Genomic DNA, 13,070 nt, shown 5'->3' on the forward strand with positions numbered 1-13,070 from the left:
TTGAAGCCACCCTGAGGAACCTTTGTGCAGCAGAGCGAGGTCGTACAGGGACGAAACAGTAAGCCGGCTTTGTGGCTCAATACTGTGATGAAGTGATGATCTGTGTGACTACCTGGTCACATGATTAGACAACAAACAGATTTATTACTGATGAAGCACGACAACTTAAAATAATTATTTAACCACTAAACTGAGTGCATCATATAAATTCATCATATTTTGAAAATGATACCATGCTGTTAGGATTATCAAGTGTGTGCGAAAGTCTCAAGTCATCCCTCATTTTCTTAAACTTTTTTTTCTTGTGATATTTAAAGTGGTCTTGATCTATATATCTTCAAAGTTTTTCTTTGGATTTCAGTTGCTTTTCCACTCATTTCCAAACCATTTTCAGTCCAGTACTTAACCACTTTTAGAGGAATGGGTTTTTTAAGTCATTTAACTCTAACCCTTGACAGAAAAGGCTCCTAAATTTAAACATGTGTTGTGTAAACCAGTGTTGCATCAACACAAAATAGACAACTTAGCAAAGAACAAACCTTAAACCACTTCAGGTAACTTATTAGCAGCCTATCAGCAAAAGCATTTTGTTCTCATTTTTTGGTTATATCTATAGAAAATACCAAAGATACCACAGTTGGAAAAATATTACACCAACAATGTGATTCAAACATTATTAGCTGAGAACTTTGAAAAACGACAGATGATCAACTGAAGGTTTATATATTTCCTTCTGTTAGAGCTGGACCTTCGAGGCTAAAGACTCGGATGTTTTCTATCAGAGGAGAGCAGAGGAGGTGTCAAATTACAGCCCTAGCACTAAACTGAGAACAGCTTTTGAAAGAAAATCTGATGCACAATTCAAATAACAAGCTCCTATGACTCATGCAGGAAAACTGGGTTTATGACCCCACTCATAATGCTACACGATGGGCTTACAGGCACTGTTAGAGGAATACATGAAGGGAAGAAATAAGAGGAGGACAATAACGCCTTCTTGGGCAGTAGGTACTCCACTTCTATAGTACTGTTGGTATAATGATTGCCAATAAAAATAGCCTCCAATGGGTGCTTTCATTTTTTTGTATCAGCATTTATGTATATATATTTATGTATCCGTCCAGTACTGTAAAGACCTCTTGTTGAGAGTGATTTAGTCATGTTGGAATTAAAGCCTTTTTGAGTAGCGAATATGCAGAAATATTCAGTTTCAAATATGGCTGTCTTTGTATGCATAGTACAGTCTTTACTGGTCATTGTTTAATTTGTTCTGTGCTTCATGTATGTGTGTGTGTGTCTGTATCTCACCAGCTGTTTCCACCAGAGCCAGAGTCTTGAGGTGGCCTGATGTTAGAACGTTGTGCAGATCTCGGTAACAGCAGTTCAGAGTGATGTACCTTACATCTCGCACCATAATGTCTTCCACACGAATGTTATACTTCCTGAAATGAGCATATTGATAAAAGATGACAATTAGATCAAATAGTTTATGAAGATGATGAATAAGTAAAGAAACTAGGTCAACAGAAATAAAAACATACATCACTCCAAAATATCAGAACCAGGAATGATCTGTGATTAACTATATAGCTTTGGAAGCTATTTTTTTCTCAAGACCTGTTCACAAAAGCTTGAATAATGCATGAGTCAAAATATTTCCCAGATCAATCTATCTATAAGATACCCCATTCACATTCCACTGTCACATCCTTTCAGATGACCAACCGAATAAAAAGTTACACTGTGCTAACACATTTCTAGATATTAGTGTATTTTATGTGGAAGGAAGTGACACTGCATGAGCAGCTTTTGGCTCAGCAGAAGTGCACGGCCCAGTACACCAGCTAGAAACACTCAGATTTCTCTTCCTGCTGGATCTTGCCAAAACCTGCAAACACGACAGCAGTCGTTCAATGGTTTCCGCTGCCAAGGCCCCGCAGTCATGCCAGGACACAGACTCCGGCCAAGGCACTACTTTCTTTTTTATGGTGACAACTCAATACACTTAAAACACAAAAAGTCAATTGATGACCATCCTTCCCAACTTCATACATATAATGCACAAAGGTAATTGACACCTCTTAGGAAAATGAAAACTGTAATTGTATTAGTAAGGTTTTCTTTCTCAAACCACTTGAGAATGTTTATCTTACCCAGCCAAAGTTCTGCAATCAAGGTATAATCTAAAAAAGGTATAATAAATATTCTTAAAACCATCATTTCCTGACTGTATGTTTTTGCTATGTTAGAAGAAACCATTTATATCCATCTGCACATCAGACCCTGTAAAAAGCCAAATTACAGCAAAAAAGTGCATCAAGTAAAAGTTAAGGTGCACACTCAATCGAGAAAGAAATTGAAGGGTCAATTTTGATGAGAATTTTAAGAAAGTAAAATCTGAGAAATGAAGCATTATACCTATGAATTAAAACAACAGGAAATGATGATTGAATTCCTTGGCAAAGAAGCAAAATGATTAGGTGCAGTCTGATCACCCAGTAGATCTATCAGTAGATCATTTTCACTGGATCTACTGGGTATTCATCAATGTTACATAGATTCCAAGCTATAAGGAGTGAAAAAGTGGTTACTACTGCTACCAATAATAATAATAATAATAAATAGACTGCAATGAAATGGCTTATAAAACAACAACAAAAAAAAAAACAGCTAAATTATCAGTCAAAAATACCCTCTTCCGATTTAAAGTATTAGGCTTGCTAAATAGCTTCTACATGTATAGTTTAAATTTATTTGTGTTATAACTATTAATGCAGTTTGAAAGATGAAGTTATCTCTTAATGCTTTAAATTCTCAACAACAGTAAAATAATTATAATATTTTTGGGAAAACAAGTGTGAAGTTATATAAAATGTAAGACCATGAAGTTTCTATTTACCGGAGTTCAGAGCCTAGAAGAGAAATGTACAGGATGAATGATAGCTTGCAGAGAGCACGTGATGAGACAACGTCATGAAATCCAGGAAGCAGCTGGAAAAGTACTGGAGTGGAAAAATACCACTTCATAGACATATATACTGGAGGACAGGAAGTTAGCTTCAGACGTAGGCTGAGTGCTCAGCGTCTCCCTTTCAGCGCTGAAAGTGAATAAATGTGTTTAGGCTTTAAGATGGACTCTTGGCTGTTTTTGACTCTCTGACTCCGTGCGAGGACAAAGACTAGGTGTTTCGGTATTTTGGGAGTTTTTATTTTGTCCTTGTCACAAGCTAATGCTAGGAATAGCAAGTTTAGTTATAATCTGGTATGCTTAGCTGTCTTATTAAACGGAAAATTAGCTTTTGATGATAAAGTTTGCACAGCAACTGTTCATATCTTAGTCAGTCGGTGACTAGTCTAATCCACAGAGAAAAAGCTGATTGTGTGGGTGATGGTGTAGTTTTTTAACAAAAAGGCTTTGAAGAGTTTATTTGGTTCCTGTAAAACCAAAGCAAGACGTGTCTGCCTCCTCGGCCCAAAGGCAAGCTCGTTCTCAGTGTGGGCTGTCCCTTCTCTCCAGTTCCAGCTGTGGAATCTCATCTCTGCTTTTTGCAGATGATGAGTCCTGTTTGAGTCTTCAAACCATAGCCTTTAGCATGCACTGGGCTGGTCTGCTGGCCCTGATGCCCCCATGACCCAACCATGGATAAGTGATAGATGGATGAAAGGCATTGTAGAAGAGCTGTTTGATTACTTCATCAACAGCATGCTGTCCATAAAATTGACCAACTAAATATTTGTGACAGAAAGTAAAAGGGAGAAAAAAATTCAAGCTCAAAGAACATTAAAATAAATTCCTTGAAGAAATACTTAGAGTTTTAAACCAAGATCATCTTATGTTGAGAAATAAGTTGAATCTGTTCTGCTCAAACTTTTGAACAACATTATGCACGATGTCATGGAATATTACAAGATGTGACACTTAGAGTATGTGCTGTCAGACTTTGTTACTACCACTTAAAACTTTAGCTCAATATTTGTAGAACTGATTTATAGTTGTAGTTACTAAGTTCTAGCCATATTTGTGTTTGCTGTGACAGCCATTTTGAATTGGGTTGGCTCTAAAAGTTAATCGGTTGTAGATGTATGTTCAATAATTACTTTTTGCAGGAGTCATTAAAATTTGTCCAGTGGTTCATGGGATATTTTGGTAAGAGACAGACAAACACAGGTGCAAAAACATTATCGCGCCACTTTTGTGGCAGGTGAATAATTTCCTTTTGATTTCTTTGTTAGACTGGCAGCAGCTTGTTTGATCTGCTGTTAGATCTGAGAGGATGTGAATTCATGTCTCTGTACTGGCTTCATCACCTGCCAGGGATAATTTCCCCCGAGGTATCAAAGGTGGACAAAATGTAATGGTGTTTTTTCTAATTGAGCCCTCCGTTCTTGTTACAACAGGAAAAAGATTCATTTCAGATTCTGACCTCTCAAGACGCACAACTCGGGAGGTCAGGCCTCTGTAGAACCACCTGCTTCTTTGCACATCGCATAGATGGTAGATTAAACTGAGATCTCAGATTTTTCTGAAATTGTCTGAGAAACCTGCACAGATGAGGCACACATGGTCTGCACAAATGTTAAGGCAACTCACAAGAAAGTAAGAAGGGGAAGTGGCAAGAGAACAGTGGTGATGGTAATTTTTTTCACATTTTGATACAAATTCCTCTCCATTGCTTGAGATGGATCAGTTCTAATAAAAACGGCATGAAGATATTGGAAAAAGTTTATGTTCTACAGGATGTGATTACTGAAAAGGAACATGTTTACAGTAGAATCCACATGCTCATAACTGCAAATGTTATATATATATATATATATACTGTAGATACAAAAATTCTCTCCATTTCTATGTGGGTGAATAACCAAAATTACATGCCAATACACTATGTGTTAGTGCAATGCAGGGGTTACATAAGTGTTCCTACAAAGGTGTGTGTGAATGTGTGTGTGTGGGTAGATGGTTACATGAGTATGAGATAGATAATTTCCAGTTTGAGTTAAAAAAAACAGGACCAACATTCAGCTTGGATGGGCCTTGCTACCGAACGGTGCCTCATCCTTCACCCACAGTCCCCCACACCACCTCTCAGTACTGGAATGATGTAACACACACCACACACACATATGGCTACTGACGGACAGTTGTGTGAATGAGAGGATGAAGAGAGGCAGGAGAAAGATGAAGGGAGAGAGAGAGCAACTTTTGTTTTTGTCTCTATTAGTGTGTGCTGACTGTTCACACACTCACACACTCATGCCTGAACACAGCTCCTCCCTCATCTTCAGGCCTCGGCAGCTTTTAACATTAGGAATGCTGTCATTATATTAAAATCATTTCACCTGTTTAAACGCAAATGAACATATTCTTATTTGTATTCAGTGTCTATGCAAACATACATAAGTTCTGAAATTCTTTATTTTCTCCACACAGCTTTCTGTTTTAAAAATTCATACATTCCCCAAATACATTTTTTTAATTGATTTTTGAAACATTTTTCAGGTCCAAGTACAAATGTTCTTGAAATTTTATATAATGTTTGAACAGCTACCAAGGCTTTTTTTCCCCTGCTTGCTCCCAATACAATATTAAAACAATCTGAGTAAAATCATAAAATTAATTTTTTAGGGGAAAAATGCCACCTTTTTCAATGTTTTCAAATCTTGAATAAAACTTTGTTATCCTGTAAAATTCTTGACGTTTGGAGTAAAATAAAAATCAAAGTATATTTAAGGGCTGGGCCAACTTTTGACTGACTACTTTCATTCAGTATATATTATAATAAGTTCTCTGCTCTGATAGAACATCTTTTTATCTTAGTTAACAAAGTCGTTCCTACATAGAATAGATAAAATCAAAGCTGTTACAACTGGGATGAATTTGGGGTTTTATCTTTAAAACAATGTGAAAGGTACAAAGGAACTGTCTGGAAACACATATTTCCCCATCCTCGACTTTTTCAGACTTGTTAAGACTGTAGCTTCAAATCTTTTTTTCCACTTTTGAATCTACTTTTGGCCCTAATTTTGCATAGGGGGCGTGGCTTCAGCTGAGAGGGGTATGGACTCATGACTGACAGTCTAATAAAGAAGGAAGGAGACTCGTGTCAGTCACGTTGCCTTCAAGAAACGTTCAACGTTTCTATCCACTATATGCATGTGATTGGCATTGGCAACTAATGCCAGTGATTAGGTTTGCCTTAGGTTTTGAATGATACGTGGCACCATTAAAATTATGTGAGTGATAAACTGTGCCAGTTTGTGCATTTCAGCAGCAACACTTTAAGAATGGACCTCTCCCACTTACGCGTATGGCCCTGAACGCACCGTTGGATTCACTCGCCACCAAGGCAACCCGCTGGAGCCAGAAGCCGGGTAAGGAATGTGAAATATATGAGCTGTTTTGGATATTGTCTACAACTGGGGTCCGGGCGACGAGCTGAGCAGAGCTAAACCTTCCAGCCGGGTCAGGTTATGTAGCCATGGACCATAACTGGACCGTGGCTGCAGCCGCACAGAGCCTCATGAACATCATAACACAGCATCTCTCAGGGACAGTACTCATAATATATTAACTCCTTAAATGACTAAAAATGAACTTGAACAATAACATTGAATCTAAAAGCTGTCCATCTCTTGGTCCACAGAGGATGATGCCTGTTCCTGCATCCTGAAGCTCTGTACGGCTGCAGCCACGGTCCAGTTATGGTCCACATGACTGACACGAGTCTCCTTCCTTCTTTGTTAAACTGTCAGTCATGAGTCCACGCCCCTCTCAGCTGAAACCACGCCCCCTACGCAAAATCGGGGCCAAAAGTCTGAAACTGAAAAAAACTGATCTGAAAGTAAAAAATAGATCTAAAAGTGGAAAAAAAGATTTGAACCAATATTTTATTTAAACTGAAAAATAAACTGGCACACTTATTTTTAGTTTGAATACATGATTGAATTTTTCAAGCTTTGGACTAAAACTCAAACTTTCAATTTCAAGTTTTAGTTTTTCAATTGAATTTTTTTTTTAAAATTAACTAAACATTTGGCCCCAATTTAGCTCCATAGCAATCATAAGTCATAAAACAATGTGTACACAGCTCCAGTTCAATGTGAACTTTGAAAGCATTAAGCAGCCCTGATTAATGAACAGAAAGACAACTTTAGAGATGGAAAACATAAAGAGGGTCTTTTCATTCCATTGCAGTGAATAAAAACTGAACTAATAAGATCCTTTATCTGGAACTAGCTTTTTCACATCAACACAGAATACGTACATTGGTGCATTGAGGTACCACTGTACAACATTATGAAATTAGTACCAATTACAGTCCCAGAAGGTATTTCTGTTCAGCAGCCTAAAAGGAGTCCAGGAGACCAGGTGCTAAAGGTCAGATTTATTAATTGATCAGTTATGAGAAAATGAAGCTGATGAGCCTCATATTAACAAAAAAAAAAAAAAACACAAGCTGATTTGTTTTGCAAATGTAAATTAGATTCTATTCCAAACTTCTGAAAGCAGGACTTTAAGTTTGCTGCTACTGTGCGCAGTGCGGAGCAGATATGTTTTATAGTACCTCCAGGGACCACCTCCACTGCAGTGGATGCAGCAGTTTGGAGTGGGGCTGGAAATGTTGGTTTCCCTCTGTGGGAGTATGCATAAATAATGAATTCTACAAGATACTGAGTGATATATACAGCTGTGTTTGTCATTGAGTGCATTTTAGCTTGACACCCCACCAACCCTTAGCCCTTGATTGTTTATTCTTTTAATCATCTTTGGAATTTTTAATTATTCAACACAAATCAACTGTTTTTTAACTCAATGTTCAGAGCATGAAACCATCATAATATAATAATGGGAAACCAACTATTTATTCTGAGGTGCAGCATCTTTGCAGGCTGTTTCTCATTATCCCTCACCATGGAAAGTCTAAAAGGTACGATGTTTTGTGTGTCTGTGTGCGTGTCCATTTTTCTACTCTGTTGCAAATAAATCTCTCAACCACTTGATTGATTTTAATGAAACTTGTTAAAAATAATCACTGGATGGACAGCTGGTGATGGATGTTTGGAGCCAACCCAATTCAAGATGGCTCCCACAGCCAACGGACTTTAGTAATCACAAGAATGTTTATAACTCAGTCAGTTTTACAGGTATTTAGCTAAAGTTTGGTGTGACAGTAGCCCCTCAATGTGTCGAGCTGCTCTCAATGTCTTGACCATATTACCATTAATTGGATTGTTACAGCATTTATCGTTTTCATTTTTTTTTAAAAAAGTCACATACCGAGGCTTCTATATCCAGCCACACAGATATCCACTCTCAGGCATATAATAGAAGAGAACTCAATTGATATTTTTTGGGATCTGTAAAATTGAAGCCTCCCATGTCTCTTGGAAGCTGTTGTGTTGACATTTTTATGAACAGCCTTTTTTTTTTCTCCAGATAAAGGAACTAAACCAGCTCTTTCATTTTTGGATCCATTTTTGAGTAAACAGAATAGGAATCATTCTGACTAGGTAAAAAAAGCAAGTGAGAAAGAAAGTTCATTTTAAGAAGTGAGATTCTGCCTAACCAGGATATGGGAAGACAATTCCAACACTCAAGGTCCAGCTTAATTTAGTCAAATAATGGAACAAATTTTGTTCTGAACATCTGATCAAAAACAGGTGTGACAAACATACCAAGATATTTAAATCCTGCAGGAGACCACTTAAAAGGCCAGTAAAGTTGTTTACCCAAGGGCAATACCTCAGATTCAGAGAAGTTTATTTTGTACACATACTGCCCACAGTCTTTTATGACAGTATGTTAAACTAAGATCATTTCATGTTAAGAAAAGACAGATTTATAGCCATTTTGGTCAAACCTTGTAACTGACATCACGGGTATCATGCAATATTGCAAGATTTTAAAGTGCTTGGAATATGTGTTGAGGATGACTCTGAACTACAACCATATTAAATTTTACCTCCATATTTGTCAAATTTACTGCTATTTTTGGGTTAGCTAAACATTTTTGTTTTGACTAAATTTTACTACCTGTGGCCATCTTGTTGTGGTCCTGTTAAAGTCAACCAATCTAACAGTTATACAGGGAATAAAGTGACAGTTCTTTCAACAAATAAAATGAACTAGAGCTAAAGTTTTAGCCAATAAAAGCAGAACAGGGCGGGTTCAGGTACAAGCATCGTTATCAATTTAGAGACTTTGTTGCTATATTTAGGAAGTTTTCTGACCCCTCTAGGGATTATTTTTCAAAAAAGTGAATAGCTACTTTTTCTGGTGTTTTTGAAGCCTGACTTGAAAGTAAATATCATTGTTTCCAACAAGTAGCAGGTGCTGCAGTGGGCCCCTCCTTTCCACAGCACTCACAGGCAGCTCAGTCCACCACATCCAGATGGTGCAAAGAGAATAGAAATGTACAATTTTCTCTGTTTAAATTAACTTTGAGTTTTGTTGATCCCAAGCCAAGGTAAAGTATAGGAGTGAAAACTATGATTTCAAAATAAAACCAGGAGAGGTAGCATAGATTATTAAAAAAAATAAAAAATAAAAATATTTTTAAAAAAAAACTGGGCAGTGTGCGTTTATTCAAAGAATGCGTGGTCTTAATTTTTCATATAACAATACAAACTCAATAGCTGCAACACATGCACATATCATGTTTTTGAATGTATAATCAGCTAAGGTCCTATAATGACGAATTAAAGATTTGATTGATGCTCCTGTGTTTTAAAATCCTACCCAACAACATGCAAAGTAAGATAGTAACTCTACTAACTGATTGCTCAACATAAATACATAAGACCTAAGCAGAGATGAGCTAAACATAGATCAAGGTTATCTTTTAAATACCATAAATACCATGTGGCAGCAGGTGCCTACAGCGTGTTACATTTGCTACAACAAAAAATAAATAGTGGACTAGAAAATTTTTACTTCATAGAACAGGGAGAAATCAAAAAGCATCCTGTCACATGACTTTTTCTTTAGTTCAGATACTTTGATTGGACCATTTAAACTGCTTAGGGTCCTGCATGACCCACTAGACAGATTTTAATGAAACTTTCAGAAATACATCTGAAGCTGATGAACATTTTGAGTCCATCCAATGTAAGATGTCTGCCACAGCTAACTGATATTAGCCAATTTCACATATATGAGCTAAATGTTATGTGGTAGTACCCAAGAATCATTCACAACACATCCTGTTAGTGTGACAGCTTGTGTTATATGTATGAGACTGCACATAATGTTATTTTCAAGGTTTGACTAAAGCAGACAACTTCCTCATTTCATATGATGATCTTAGTCTAAAACTCTTGCATGAAAGGTGGTGTGTCATAGGTCGTAATGTGCAGTTTGAAACAAGTGAAACCCGTACTTATCTTCTTACATTTATAACCCTGCATTTGGGCAGAAATGGACAGATTTTTCTTGTGCATGTAAGTGATGTGTGTGCCGATGGACGTATGCTGGCATTTCTGCTGTACGTACTCGTGGTGACCCCAGCCCAGCTCTGGGAGGTAGGGGAGCTTCTTGATCCTGATGATGGAGTCGTACAGTGAGGGTTGCAAAGACTGAGCCACCGCGTTGGCCAGGATCACGGCTATCATTACAGGCAGGATGTGAGAGATCTGGCCAGTCAGCTCAAACACAATGACTGCAGTGGAAACAGTGTGGGTCACCGCTCCTGACAAGGCTGCTGCACCTATGGGTGGGGAAGAGGACAGTGGGGTGAGTGCAGGGAACAGGCATGAAGTTCAGATCAGCGTTTTTCCCGAGTCTTCACAGCTGATTCAGGGGCATCATAAATCAAAATCAGTTTGTGTCTTTAAAGACCAATAAAGTATTTTTACTGCAAGAAAGTGTGAAATGGTCTTTTATAAGACCAAGATGTCCTTAGGTATAATTGACCTGAATGACCCATGACTTCTACATAACTAGAATAGGGGATGGTAGTTATGTCAGTTTTTCACTTTAAAAATGTAGTCCCATAAATTGATAGTTTAGGAAAAGGTTAAAACACTTGAAAATCTAACATTTTGGGGTTTGTTGAGACTGCACAACCATTGACTTTTGCAACTATTAAAGAGTATAAGCTGAGTCTTTCAGTGTGTGTAAATAGATGATTATTCTTAACTCTGTCAGGAAAACCATTTACAGACTGATTAAACATGGCGCATCATGAACACCTTAACAGGATACCTTAAAAGTTGTGCAGTGCAATACGTTCCTAACAAACTTGAACAAGCTACACAACCCTGACCTTCACAAAGTCTTTTCATTACTTTGTGGCTTCTATATCCCTAATCGTCATCTGATTCAGAATCAGATTCTGACAGTGTTTTTACTTCTGACAGCTGGAACAAAACATTGACTGGCTGCTGTCATCAAAAACGAGCCAGTCACTGTTTTTCTGTTCAAATTCCAAACCTGCCACGGTGGCTGGTGCGTCGTTCAAATTTACACGCCACTTCAAACATTTACCCGCATTTGATACCCGCAAGATAGAGCACATAACACCAGTTTTAAAGTCCCTACACTGGCTCCCTGTAGCTCAAAGAATAGACTTTAAAATACTGTTGTTAGTTTATAAATCACTGAACGGTGTAGCACCGCAATACATTAAAGATCTGTTATCGCTGTACCAACCGTCTAGACCCCTCAGATCTTCTGCTTCTGGACTGCTCTGCATCCCCAGAACCAGAACCAAACGAGGAGAAGCAGCTTTCAGTTTCTATGCACCACAAATTTGGAACAAACTTCCAGAAAACTGTAAAACAGCTGAAACACTGGGTGCCTTTAAATCTCAACTTAAAACCCACCTGTTTAGAGTTGCTTATGGCTAAATTAGGGTTAGAGTGCGGGTTTTTGATGTCTTTCTCTTTCTTACTGTTTATTCATTGTCACATGCTGTTTTTATTTTGTTTTTTAATTATGTAAAGCACCTTGAAATGCCTTGCTGCTGAAATGTGCTATACAAATAAAATTTGATTGATGGATTGATTTGGCCAGTGGTGGGTGCCAAATTCCACCCCTGGCTGTAACTTGTGTATGTACAAGCAAGTAACTTTTCAAAATTCTCAGGAGTTTAGGCTGCAGTACCAAAGAATAATAATAATATTCAAATATATGTATTTTTAAGCTTCAGAAGATTTGAGAGTATTAAAAGGTCAACACTTACTCTATGTGTTTGAGATTATTATTGTAAAGAATAGAAGAAAGGTCTGCGAGTTCCACAGCTGTTGATTCTGATGTGGGAGTAATAGGAATGCATAGGATGCGCTGTACTACAGCGTTATCCAGCTGTAAAAGTGTCTCTATAGTTTTAATGTGGCCCGAACAGAACAACGTACCCACACAAACGTATTCCATGGTAACGCTTCAAGTTACCATGGCAACGTAATTCGCAAAGAACAACGCCATTAAAACCCAATGTAGTAAAACAATGAGTGGAACTCTCAACTGAGAGAGTGGTCACATGAACTGGACTGTAGAGCATTGTGACCAGAACAAACTCTTCCTACGCCCACATCTTTTAGGACACATACACAAATTATATATCAAAACATGGGCATTTTTGTCTTCCTTAAGGCACTGTTTCTGCTATTGCTGTAGGTCTTTTACTTTCTTCTCAAGTAGTCCCAGAAGTAAGAGAACGACTTGATTCCACATTTCCACAATGTTTTTGTGTTTTTCAGATTGTTGTGTGAGGGATGTTTTTTAACTCGTCATGTCTCTGACATAAAGCACTGTAGAAATGTGAAATTTTCAAGTAATGAAAACCAATCTCTCCTTTCACTCACGGTCCAAGAATTTTTCAATCTGCCTTATAGTTTTTGTACAGCAACTGTTTGTTTGTGTCATAACTCGGGAGGTACTGTCCAGAAGAGCGAAACCAAGACCAAAACACGGAGACGGAAGTAAAGGTAAGTGAATTTATTTACAGGGTGAGACTATATACAGTGGGCGGTGTCCGGAGTGGTCTGCAAGAGAAGGAGAGCTAGGTGAGTCTTGGGTACAGGTCTTGATCCACACGGCAACAAGGAAGTGGTTATAATGTCTCTTTGTT

General features: G+C 37.8%; 1 protein-coding gene across 5 annotated transcripts in view; it reads right to left on the reverse strand.

Annotated features, from left to right (window-relative positions):
• Nucleotides 1-13,070, reverse strand: part of clcn2b (chloride channel, voltage-sensitive 2b) — a 204,581-nt gene that overhangs the window by 46,064 nt on the left and 145,447 nt on the right. For all 5 annotated transcript variants that reach the window (XM_017436968.3, XM_017436967.3, XM_017436971.3 and 2 more), the window contains 2 exons: nucleotides 10,493-10,706; nucleotides 1,309-1,442 (listed from right to left, as the gene is read on the reverse strand). In XM_017436968.3, the coding sequence (XP_017292457.1) occupies nucleotides 1,309-1,442; nucleotides 10,493-10,706 (348 nt within the window). The remainder of the gene's footprint in view (nucleotides 1-1,308; nucleotides 1,443-10,492; nucleotides 10,707-13,070) is intronic.

This window comes from Kryptolebias marmoratus, linkage group LG2 (genome assembly GCF_001649575.2).
Source record: "Kryptolebias marmoratus isolate JLee-2015 linkage group LG2, ASM164957v2, whole genome shotgun sequence".
Taxonomy (NCBI): domain Eukaryota; kingdom Metazoa; phylum Chordata; class Actinopteri; order Cyprinodontiformes; family Rivulidae; genus Kryptolebias; species Kryptolebias marmoratus.